This window comes from Gymnogyps californianus, chromosome 12 (assembly GCF_018139145.2).
Source record: "Gymnogyps californianus isolate 813 chromosome 12, ASM1813914v2, whole genome shotgun sequence".
Taxonomy (NCBI): domain Eukaryota; kingdom Metazoa; phylum Chordata; class Aves; order Accipitriformes; family Cathartidae; genus Gymnogyps; species Gymnogyps californianus.
This window is the reverse complement of record NC_059482.1, coordinates 20,133,958-20,146,811: the sequence shown is the minus strand read 5'-3', so window position 1 is coordinate 20,146,811 and position 12,854 is coordinate 20,133,958. Positions and strand designations below refer to the sequence as shown.

Here is a 12,854-nt window from a genome sequence, read left to right as displayed (position 1 = left end):
CTAAAAGACAGTCTAAAGCTCTAATGTAGTGAATTACAGTAATGTCTAATAAGTAATGTTTGTTTGTTGTTTTTTTTTTAACACAAGTAAGACTGGATATCATACGTGGTTATAAACAGTATGGCTTTAGTCAAAGCACATGTGATGTTTGTTGCAAAGTGGTAGTATAGATGATGTTAATATGTGAAGTATGTGGTCTCATTGCTAGGAAAGCTGCAATTAGACAAGTTTAAAATTCACATATGGTGAAGTGTGAGAGTATGCATGAGAGTGAACTCTGATATTTCTGGATTGAAAAAGAAGTGCTTTATGTGCTTGCTACTTAAGTTGTTTCTACAACATAAAACACTGCTATATATGCGTGAGTCTGTATCGACCTTATAGTATTATTGATTTGTTTTGGTAAATTCTATTTGATAATCTGTCTGACAGGCTACGAGCTGTAGTTCTCAAACTTCATTATGCTAATAAAATGTAACAAATTTCAGGACTTAAAATGTTGAGAAATATAGTGAATTGAAATTTAGAAGTAATTTTATAAATTTAGAAAGTCTGAATTGTTAGATGTGCAAACATGAAAGTTCAGCTGATCTGATGAGATTTTTAATATTATAATTTGTGTCACATATGCAATGACAATATGTAAACTTATGCATGTGTACACAGAGATACATATATCTGTATGTTAGAGCTGCCTGCGTGTAATGGTTTCTATGCTGCCCTCCACCTTTTGTAATAATTCCATTACTGGAGGAAGTCTCTTATGTAGGTAAAATAATTTGCAAACGACATCCAAAATGGATCTCTAGCTTCTGCTTTGCATGGAGATATGTGCTGGTCAGAGTGGAAACTTATTCTTGATTTCTTAAAATGAACATGGAAAGAAAAGGACACATGTAGCTAATTTTCCTTTTGAGCAAAAGAGATGTCAGCAGTTCACGTTTATGTGCCTCAGATAAAACTTTTTTCGTCTCAAACTATATTTTACAGATCTGTGGAGTATATTTTCACTTTCTCTAGGATAGTTACATATTAGTACTATGAGTTCTTTAGGCTCAAGGGAATATATTGGAATATATGTGCCTAGGTTAGCCGAAATAACTTTTTTTCGAAGTTAGTCCTGAAAGTTTTCCTTTTAATAATGACCAAAAGATGTCACTCCTGAATAAGTTGGGGGTTTTTTTTGCAAAAGACTGATCTAGAATGCTAAGCCTGTTCAAATTCTTTTGACAGGCTTTATCCCAAATCAAGTATCATCTGTCTGTCTTGCGTCTTAATTTTTGGCTGGACCAGGTATGATTTGTCCTCCCACCTAAGTCTGAAGGTGGCATAGAAGTCAAAATGAGCACTTTTTGATATGCTAATTTGGCAGAAACTCGATCATGTATTCATGTGTAATCACCAAATTGTTATCTCTGGGCAATTTAGTAACATGCTTGTCGATACCACTGATTTGAAACCAGGTCCCCACACTATGAGGACCGTCCTTTGTGCAAAGAATATTGATAAATCTAATAATTCGTCTTTCTACTTGGGAATAGATGCATGTCTAACTTAAGCACGGACTACAAGCTAAGCTTCTTTCTGGATTTTTATGTTATGCTTTAGCATAACATTCCAGACCTGGTTAAATTGCAAGGATGCCTTTAATTCTGAAGTTTTGCGAATAATTTTGTCTTGTCTGGTGCTGTTAGCTGTGATGGGTCAGTAGGGCTAAAAGAAGCAAAACAGAGGAACTTTTTGCACTGCCAAAGGAAAGGATCCCATTTTGAAGACGCACTAGGAGCTGCTGGAGGTCTGATGAGTAAGAAGCAGCCTAATTTTCTGTTATTTCTCAGAGGTGAATTAAAGAGAGAATCCCTCAGAGTATCTTGGTGTTTTAGAAATGGTTCAGTTGACAGCATGGATGCATTCTGCAACTGAATTATCTCAGTATTTCATTACCAGGCCAGGCACAGATACAGTGCAGATGCAGTGGCCTTTCTCAAGGATGAGAACTATTTTTAGTTAGGGAAATGGGAATATCCAAATAGCCAGAGGTTTATTTTAGTGCTTTGTGCATCATAACTATAGCAAGAGCTTAATGAGGAATCTTCTTGTTTCTCTAAGATCCACAGCTTTGTTCAGTTATAGTTAAGGCAACACGAAGGGGCCTGTGTCGTTTCAGCCACTTGGGATTCATTTGCAGAAAACACAGCAGTTTGTGCTGGCTTTCATCCAGCTTTGCTGCTGGCAAACATGTCTCTTCGCTCTCTTTGTACTCTCAGCTACATGACCAAAATCCTGTTTAGCCAGTTTTTCAAACTGGTGCTCAAACTCTGTCCTTCCTTCTCACCACCTTTTCTTTAAGAACTGTTTTAGGTTTCGTGGAGGTAAATGTACAGAGCAGCTTGTTTGATTCTTCCTCTTCTCTCTGTTCGGTTTTTAATCTCAGTATTGAATTATTTAACATATTCCTTTAAATATGGAATGATTCATCAGAGCTCTACTAGAGAGACTGATCTGGTGGAATAAGCAATAAAGGGTGGAGGGTGATGCCAATACACTGTGGTTCTTGCAGTCAAAATGAGGGCTGGTTGCAAGATGCAAACAGTGGTAATTAACACTCTGTATAACTCTGTTGCTATGAAATGAGTAGATTAACAGGGGAGACACAGGGTGTGTGAGCTTGGTGGAGGAAGTCTTAAGGTGGGGCAGCTTTGCATGCTGAAGTGGAGGAGTGCCATGGAGGGCAGCATGAAGATGAATGACAGGAGGTAAATAGCTGAGATGGTTTTTATTAGTGGAGTGAAGGAGATGCGGATGGAATTTACGAAATGACAGAGTTGTGGACAGGTTGTTCAACATGTGAGACAGAAAAATGTAATGTAAATCTGGCACTGGTCTTAACTTGTCCTTAGCTTGCTGCATTTGAGTGTATGCCGGTTCAAGGTTGTTTTTTTGAGATGCTGCCTGAAATTCGTAGAGCAAAAAAGGAGGCTGAAGATGGCTATTCCGCAGGAACACTGAATTGCTTAACTTATACTTCAATATGGCTTTATAAACACATCTGCACTGGTTGCTTTAACTCCTTTTGATATATGTGATAGGCTGTATCTATTGCCTGAAAGATTTAAGGGTCCAATGTAATCTATAGTAATGAGAGCTGGTTCACAGCTATGCTTTTCATACTTAACCTTTCCAGAATTTGGAGACATCTCATGTAGATGAAGGAAGCCAGTTCAGGCTAATATTAAATATCTGTCGTTCCTCTGTGGCAGTGTTATGCTTGCTATTTTGCCCCATGCTGTTCTTCTAGGTGAATCTTTCCATTCACACTCTGCTACCCCATTCCTCTCCTCAGTTAACCCATGCAATAGCTAAGCTGTTTTGGATAGGAAGGATTGCTTATGTCTCCTGACTATTGTTCCCACACTCCTTTTGCCCTCTTCTGGAGCAGTACACCCCAAAGTTTGAAAAAGGCTGGTTTTAAAATAGAAGTTTCTAAATAAGCACTCAGCAAGGCCTGCCAACCTTGTAGCATTTTATGTAAGGCACTTTAAGCTGCTAGCCTCTAGTAAGAAAAGTAGAGAATTGTTTTGACATGTTGATTGTCCCATTGGAAAGGAGTTTGCAGTGTTGAATGTTATCACTGACATCTAATAAATATGCAGTGCAAATACTGAGGCTCAGATAAAAATAAAAACAAATGCTGCCTCTCATGCCTTCTTTAAACCTTAGTACACTTGGAGTATTGGGCTTATCGGTGTCCTTATGCAATATTTCACTGTTCTTGATGTCTTCTCACCAGAGGCTTCTGAAAATAGTGGTGTTGTGTATCTGTCTTTTCAGCTGTACGTTGTGTGGGAAACACCATCTGAAAAAAATGTGAATATTTCAGTGCAACAGTCTTGATTTTTACCAACTTGACTTACGCCATTTGGCCTGAGCATTTCCTCCCTTGTCGAAACGTTTTTCTCCTTTTGTTTTCTAACTTGGTGAAGACTTTCTGAACTACAGTTCTTATGTTTTATTTGTAAAGCAGGAAGCTGCATACATTTGCTGCTTCCCTCAAATTGTGTGTGTTGGATTTCTTGTATCTGATCAAAATAGCTCCCTAATTGCACTCTTTATATGGGCTCTTATGCATCTTCAGAAGCACAGGGTACAAAGTTGAAGGTTTGGGGAGTGTTTTATTACTGTTCATCAGTAAGACTCTGCTTCCTTTTGGCAAGAATCCCTGTACACCTTCTGGAGGCTAATTCCTATCACCATTTCCAATCCCTTTTTACAAATATTTGCTCTTTACTGTGCCCAGAAGTTAAAACAGAAAGTAATAAGGTGCTGCATTTAGTAAGAAGGCAATTCTGCTCATGTCTGTTATTGTGGTGAGAATATTTGTTGTTGGTCTGTGACTGTGGCAGTCCCCAGAACTGCATTTCTGAAGTGGTTCCTTTTGAGTCTTCTGGAATTTTCTTCTTTTTCTGGTGTTTACACATCAGCTGAGGTATTTTGAGCACTCTCAGATCTCAATTTTCTGACTTTAAATCATCCTTAAACAATGGCTTGCTTTATAGCCTCAGGTTCTTCAAGACTTCAACTTGTGGTAGGAACACAACCTGAACCAGCAATCAGGAGGAAACTGGCTTTCTGAATCTCCAAGAGTTTGAGTTGGTTGTTTGATTTTTTTTTTTTTTTTTTTTTTCTTTTGAGGGGGGGTCATGGTGTTGTTTTTGTGTGTGTTGGTAGTGTGCAAAGAATTGCATTGTAAAGGGTTTGGGGGAGAGGATATTTCACCCTTCTTAAAGTTTCAAATATCTTCTGTTTGATATTAAATAACTTCATTTTGTAGATATATTTATATCTATATCTGCAGATTAAGCAATTTACACAAGATGCTGATGTAAATGCCTCTCCTTACCCAGCTCTGCCCCTCAGTTCTCTGTCTTGATATGTAGTAGCCACTACTACAGCATTTCTGAACTCAAAATGGTAGTGGAACGCTAGTTAGCTGTCCAAGACTAGAAAAAGGCCTGAATTGGATTTGAGCAGTTATTTTGAAATAAAGCCTGGGTAATCATGTCTATGCTCCTACTAAATCATGTTCAATACATGATTTCTCCCTTGTGGAGCCTTACCTTTGGGTTGCAGATGCTGCAACATTTGTTCACACAGGGAATACTGTGTAGCTGTGGGATTAGATCATTAGGACATCATCTTTCCTGAGCAGAGACTGTAACTATGTAAAGTGTCACATGTGTTGATGGTAAAACAAACCCCTCTCTTCCCCCCCCCCCCCATACACAGGTTAAAAGACAGCATAAAGATATTGTCTGAGTTTCAAGTCAACTTGTAATTTGCTTTTGGGGGGGGGTGTTTTGGAGTTGTAAGCTATTGCTGAGAGCAATGGGTGGCTACTGCATCATGATGTTAATTATTGCTTTGTTTGTGAGGTGATCCTTTCCTGGGAGCGAGTAACATCAAGAGGGAAGCTTAGCATAATTATATTTGTCCCCTTGAAAGTTAGCTACCAAGCTGCTATTTACTGATTTGATACATGTAGGTACTATAATACATTAGTTGACTATTATGAGCAAGGAATTTAACACTGGTATGGAGTAATAAAAGGCTAGAAACTGTTGTATAAGGATGGAAAATAACATTGAACAAGACAGATGGAGCCCTTTCCTCTTGAGAGTTAACCTGGTGGGGATTATCCATCCTACAGATAGGGAATAATTTTGCTTTATCTAGTGTTTGTCACACTGTATCTCTACCAAGAACTTTCATTGGCTTGGATCTGACTTGATTATAATTTCATTTTTGAAGGTATTAGACCACAATTTGTTTGGCTTTTCTTAGCATATAACTTTTGAAACATTAGTAAATCCTGATGGGTAGCTTTTTTTCTTTTTGAAGTTCAAACTAAAAGAAGTAAAAAAAAAAAAAAAAATTAAGGACATAACTGAAGTCAAAGGTGCCATAGGTAAAGAAAGGCTATTGCAAAATCAGTATTGTGATTGATCTTGAAAGGTTTTTTTTCTTTCAAATATTTCATAGCTTTTATTATAGTTAGTTCAGATTTTGAACATTACCATTATAATACCATGACCTTTCATATGAACTCATAATTCTGCCATATTGTCCTAATTGTTCTTTTTACCATACTGCTGGTGTTCTTATTTTCTATTCTGCAAATGCATATAGTTTATTTGCCTACCTTTATCAGGTAGGTAGTCTGTTCTCCATCATGTCTTTTCAAAAACTATGACAAAGTGCTGAATTATTTTATCTTCTTTAAAAAAAAAAAAGTTGTAATAATGGTGAGTGCTTGTTTTATGGAATTATCTGTATCAGTCAGTCCAATGAAATTTATCACTTTATATTTCAGTTTAGTCAGCTGGTATCCAGTGATTTGAAAGTACTTGGAAGGAGCTCTTACACACTCTGCAGTGATGGCCAGTTACTCATTCGACAAGTTCTCCACCCAGAAACATCTAAGAAGGTATGAGATCAGAACTGATGCAGAAGGGCAGTACTGTGTTTTTAAGGACATCAAAGAAAATAGCTTATGTGAGTTTGAGATGAGCAACACAATTCAACCCTGGGAACTATAGTGTTCCAAGAATATTTAAGGTGATCCCCTCCCTGTCTCAACCCTGAGTAGCAGAGAAGTAGTTCTTGGCACTTGCTCTTGGAAGTCAGCTACAGTACTTGAGGACTCCCAGATGAGCGTAATGAAGAGGAAAATTAGGAAAGACAGGATAGAGACAGGAACAATGTAAGTACTTTGAATTCTGTGTCTCAAGAAATGGAAGCAAAGGTACAGGTCTACCCTCAGCAGAGGTGATGGAGAACTATTGCTTTGTTTAGGCTTGAGTTAAACCACAGGTTCTGTGTGGAGCCATGGGTTTCTACCAAGATCTGAAATTGGTAGGAGCCATGTGTCAATGTCCTGTAGAGAGTAAATACACAGGCAGTGACTTGCCCCGGAGAATGGCAGTGGTTCCCCACCTGCATTTATTCAGCGGGAAGTAGTGCTACAGCTTATTTGCTACTCCCACACGAAGCAGTAGTTTCCACTCCAAGTTCCTGCAAGGGTTTACAGCAGGCTGTCTTGCAGAGGGAGAAGAATCTTGCCTTTGTGCAGGGTGGTGGCTCTTGAGTTAGCCTGCCTGGCAGGGCCTGCAGGAACCCCACAGGAATGGGAGCTGCTGACAAGGAAGGAGTTGACTGATCAGTTGTATTTTTTTCTCTATATAAGGGTATTGGCTCATGCCGAGTTTCTACAAATATTCGTTTGGCATTTGTGTTATATTAAAACATAACACTGCGACTTTTTATGAAAAGCACATGTTTATGCAGGGATGAAGCAAGGAAAGAAACAGGAATGATATTTAACATTCAAACATGATAGTACTTTTTTTTTGTGGGGGTAATTCTTTGTACTTCCCTCTTGAAACAAATGGATAAAACAAAACAAGCACTGTAAAGTTGTGAAAGAAATAATTGTCCATACAGATCAAGGAATGGATCTGATCAAGTGTTGAATCTCTTAATACTGCATTTCTTTCTCTTTTTTCTTTTTTTTCTCCTTCAATACTTTTTCATTTGGGAAAGTTTATTTCTCCCTGCACATTAAATGTTAGTAAGCCTCAGACCTTAGCTCTTGCTATTCCTACCATTCTAAGAAACATTACCTTGTGATTTTTCTTAATTCTTTATTTACAACGGTGGGTGCTGTTTGGCTAGACCGAAGTCAAACTTCTATATAGTAAAACAGTTGGAGAGTGTGAGAGAGAAAGTAATCAATTAGACCAGAATTATTTGTTTTATTCCTTGAAAAAATAAGCTAATATCTGAGTGAAGGGCTGCTTAAATGTTTAATAACGTTATATAATTAAAGTGCTTATCCAATATACAACAGTAATGAATAAATGTCTTTAAGTTGCTGGAAGATATTTTGCACACTGTAACAGTATTTATTTAAACTTTGTTGTCATGTTTTGGTACAATATTGCTTTTCAGTGTAGCCACAAAAGAGAAAATACAGTGTCCTAAATGAGAGTATTTATAAAACAGCAAAACCTAGATTTTTTTGTTGTTGTTGTTATTGTTTCCTTCCCCAGCCGTCTTCTCTAGCTGTTTTGCACAGGTCTGCCTCGCAGAAGCTATTTGGGTTTGCTCATCTAGAGATCTAATTCTGTTAGGCTATGGAATTTGAACTGTGTTACAAAGGAACTAAACTGGTCTATCATAGACAAGCTGATGACATGCAACTATGTGATTTTTGAGACTGCCTCGTTCGGTCCAAAAATATTAATCGGAATTTAAAGGAATGGTGTGTACAAAACAAACTTTTTGCCTTCCTTGTAGAACTTCCTGCTGTCAGACTGCTTCTATTCCTTTTATGATCTGCGCAAAGAATTTCATACTTGCTACCCTAGTTCAGCCGCCGTGAAAGATCAGACTATCAAGACCATGGCAGAATGTATCCTTTTGCTGCAGCTTTTACACCAGAATCAGTTATGCTTCCTTAGGTTTTATCTCTGTGATCGTTACAGGTTTTATTCTTCTAAACTAGGATGTGGGTTTTAAAAACTCACAGGTAAAATGGAAGGAATGTTTGCTTAAGTGTGTGTTGGGGTGAGCGGCTCTGCTTGTAATTTTTTTTTTCCAATTTGAGTCTTAACACTGAGTTCTAAACCATATTTAGTAAATCCACTAAAGAAAAACATCACTTGCATTGATACTTGATCTTAAAGGCAAGACTTAGCTATCAGTGGGCCTTTTCAGCACCAGTTGGCCTGCAAGCTTCTACTGTTTGTAGATAGTAATAGTTCTCTTGCGTGATCCTGACTGAACTGAGTTTAAAGCAACAACAACAACAAAAACCAACAAAAAAACCCCCCAACACCCTGCATCTAAATTTTTGGAGGATTGTTGTGGCCCAGCTGAAAGTGGTTAAAGTTCAGTTATGTTTGAAGTGATAACAACTTATTCAGCTTTCTTTTTTTACTGTTAACACTGAAATGATGTAAGCTATCAATAGTTTTCAAACTGTTGACTGTTAAAGTGAATATTAACCAGTTTATGAGCAGAATAACAAATGTCTAATGGTCATGTGTCCCCGCTAAGACCAGCAAATTTGATTACCAGTTCTGTGTTAATATCAGGAAAGCCTTATGACTTGTTTACAAATGATTGTGCAAGTCTGTTATTTTCTATAATCACCTGTTTAGATCTAGGCTTAGGGACAGATGAAACAGAGGAGGACTTTGGCGTGTGGCAAGTGAAAACCATGGTGGCTATCATTTTCAGCATGCTCTCTGAAAGTTGTAGTAAGTGAACTATTTATAAAGAATGCTGAAATCGTTCTTTTCTGTAAGAATTGGCAGTGGAACTGTCATTCTTAAGTAATCTCTGACCCTGGTTATATTTAAACTTCCTGTTTTGTTGCAGATCACGTATTTACTGAGCCTGAAACTGTGAAATACAAGTACGAAACAGGTCCTTGGTAAGTGCCCTTGTCACGGTTGTTTTCAACCAAAGATGAGTCTTGTCTACAGCAAGAAAAGCTTGTGGATATTTCCCCACGGTCACTGTGAAAGTAGATTGGTTACTGAGAACAGTAATATTGTATTCAGTAGTCTAGTGTAGACAGACTGTAGCTGGTATGTTGAATGCTGTACTTTAGTCCGTCTCTTTAAAGTCACTGCAAGTTAAATGCTCTTTGTTCTCTAGCTTCTGTTTTGCATGGCAGCGAGGCCAACTTATCTTACCCAGTGGTGAAGAAATATTTGTGAACTTTCCCTAAGTCAACAGGGGTAATGGCTAGTGCACCCTATATGCAGCTGAACTACATGGTGCTTCTGAAGAGTGGTCTAATATGCTGTATTGTGTATTGGGTTTAGGGAGAGAAGAAACAGAACAGTTCTTTTTTTTCAAATACATTGCAGTAACTGGAGAATGAAACATCTTAAGCATGAGTGATATGTAATAAGTAATATTTAGGACTGCCTTGTAATCATCTATGTTGGATTGTTACATCTTTCAAATAAAATTAATCCAGTTCCTTATTACTTCACTTTGAGACAGTCTTCCTATTTTTTTTTTTTTTAAGGAACTGCAATGTGGTGACAACATAGTGCATCTTAGGCATTTGTATATGTAAAAGGGTTATCCCAGTTATCTTTCCTTTCTTTATTGAAATGAGTAATGGAACTAGAAGAGTCTCAACAGCAAATATGCTCCTGATTTACAAGTTAAATTAGTTGCAGACTGAAATTTGGTAAGATAATGGAAAACCTAGATTAAAGCTGCTTTTTTTTTTTTTTTTTCTTCTGTGCAGTAGTAAATCTGAAACAGTGGACAGTGAGACAGTAATACGTGCCAGAGGTTTGCCATGGCAGTCTTCAGACCAAGATATTGCTCGGTTTTTCAAAGGACTCAACATTGCCAAGTAAGATAATAAGAATTTGTCTTGCTTTATCACTTTGACTTTAATAGCCAGTTCTTTTAATATTTTATATTATGTTTAACACACATCCCCCACACCCCCCACTAGAGTCCTGGCTTCTACTGTCTTTCCCCATCCAGGCCCCTTCCCACCCCATGGTCATGATAACTGAACAGGTTTACCAGCCTTAGGCGTGCAAGAAGGAGTTTTGAAGTGTGTGAAGAAGAAAAGAGACTTATCAATTGAAACCCAGCATATGTTCGTTTATTACTAGTACCTGAAGGGAGAAACTCCTACTGCATTAATCAAGGCAGAGTCCAAGATATAACAGAAGCTTTAATTTTGTGCCAGTGCTTCAGTATTCTGCTATATGTCCTAAACAGGCCAGATTCAGGAACCTCCAAGTGCTGTTTGGAAGAAATTTTCATATGACTAATGTGTGTACACCTCTGTATGTATATGTGTGTCTATAGAGAGAGAGTTTAATTTAGCATACCTGTCACTTAATATATATTCGAGATTCTCAACGCTGAGAAAATATGGGGTTTTTTATTTAGAGGTGTGAGAAAATTCAAATCTGCGTCTCTGAGATGATAGGAAGGGCTTGCAAATTTACATCTGCATGGAAGTTGAGAAAGTGGTGAACAGCATGAGATCCAAGATCTCACTGAAGTGGATTCTGCAGTATAATTGTGTTACCTTAAAAATGAAATGAAATTGTGGATAGTAGCAATTTCTTTTTCAATCTGTAAACTCCATGTTAGTCTGATTTCTCTACTATTCTTACACAATTATTTATTAAATGTATTAAAGATTCAAACTAAGTTCATTTTTGTTGGCTTTACCTTCCAGAGGTGGTGTGGCTCTTTGTCTGAACGCTCAAGGAAGAAGAAATGGGGAGGCATTAGTTCGGTTTGTCAATTCTGAACAGAGAGATCTTGCACTGGAAAGACATAAACATCACATGGGTAGCAGATACATTGAGGTAAAAAGCAGTGGCTTGAAACAAATCTTTGGAGACCAACCTGAATATTTTAGACTACAGTTTTAAATGAGAATAAACTGCACTTCTGTTTTGCTCAAAGTACCAAAATACAATTCTCTCACATGTGGAAGGGTGTGTGTGTTTTAGAGTTGAATGTTGTAATTTTCATGTGTGGGTTTTTTTTCTTCTTTTTAAGGTTTACAAAGCAACTGGGGAAGAATTCTTAAAAATTGCAGGAGGTAAGTGATGCTGGAGTTCAGTGTGATTACTTAAGTAACACTCATAGGAGTGTTGTTCCAGTTCTGATTTTTTTTTTTCTTGACTGAGGACACAAATGGGTAATGAAGTAGCTTTTCCTGTTTTGCCTTCCAAGAATACTTGACCCTGTCAAGTTCTGGTTTCATGTGGCTGAATTTGAGCTGTGAGCATTTGGGCTGTGATGTTCACAGACAGGTCTTGCTGTTTCGGAGGAACATGAGCCTTTGCAGTGGAAGCATCTGTGTACCTTGTATAAGTTCACACTAATCTCGTCTTTGTTCCAATTTCATTAAAATATGAAACACTTTCAGGGTAAGGGATTTGCACTTCAAAATAGATTACTGGGGTTAGTAGTGTCTCAGGTCTTCTGTGGGTTTGTTGCTAGTTACTTACCTCCTATATTGCTCCTTAATGCTTTGCCGCTCCAGTGTCCTATGGAATTGACTGACCAGCATGACCATGTGTTGTTGGCTGACCATATGCTGTTATCTTTCTACTAGGCACCTCTAATGAAGTGGCCCAGTTCTTATCTAAGGAGAATCAAGTTATCATCCGGATGAGAGGCCTTCCATTCACGGCTACTCAGGAGGATGTCTTGGGGTTCCTGGGGCCAGAGTGCCCAGTCACAGGAGGGAAAGAGGGACTTCTCTTTGTCAAGTACCCAGATGGCAGGCCCACAGGAGATGCATTTGTGTTATTTTCCTGTGAAGAATATGCACAGAATGCACTTAAAAAGCACAAAGAAATACTTGGAAAACGTTACATTGAACTCTTCAGGAGCACAGCAGCAGAAGTCCAACAGGTTGTAACTATTGGCTGTGAGACTCGAAACTTAACAGTCAAAACATTTCTTCTAACACTTACACGCAAATATGTTGTAGACAACCACGAAAGTCTATTATATTAAAGATGTCAAGTTCTAGAAAGGGCAATATGTGGTTCCTGATTGGCACGGAAAATTGTATAGCATTGTTTTTTGGTTTTTTAGTGCCGCTGTTTGGTTTTTTTTAACATCCCTCAGATTGTAAAGTAAAAATCATTGGATGATTCTCTTCTACTTCTTAAAGGTTGACTGAAATCACAAAAATAATTCTAAAAATATACTAGATTGATAGTATTGTAGTAATGCTTCTTGAAAATCTGCAGTATAGTCTTTAAATTCTGGTCTCCATG

At 37.8% G+C, this 12,854-nt stretch overlaps 1 protein-coding gene across 3 annotated transcripts in view; it reads left to right on the top strand.

The window, feature by feature from the left end:
* ESRP2 (epithelial splicing regulatory protein 2) overlaps positions 1-12,854 on the top strand; it is a 46,642-nt gene that overhangs the window by 14,248 nt on the left and 19,540 nt on the right. For all 3 annotated transcript variants that reach the window (XM_050903918.1, XM_050903917.1, XM_050903919.1), the window contains exons 4-11: positions 6,371-6,484; positions 8,356-8,470; positions 9,222-9,320; positions 9,442-9,496; positions 10,331-10,441; positions 11,291-11,423; positions 11,620-11,662; positions 12,182-12,483. In XM_050903918.1, the coding sequence (XP_050759875.1) occupies positions 6,371-6,484; positions 8,356-8,470; positions 9,222-9,320; positions 9,442-9,496; positions 10,331-10,441; positions 11,291-11,423; positions 11,620-11,662; positions 12,182-12,483 (972 nt within the window). The remainder of the gene's footprint in view (positions 1-6,370; positions 6,485-8,355; positions 8,471-9,221; positions 9,321-9,441; positions 9,497-10,330; positions 10,442-11,290; positions 11,424-11,619; positions 11,663-12,181; positions 12,484-12,854) is intronic.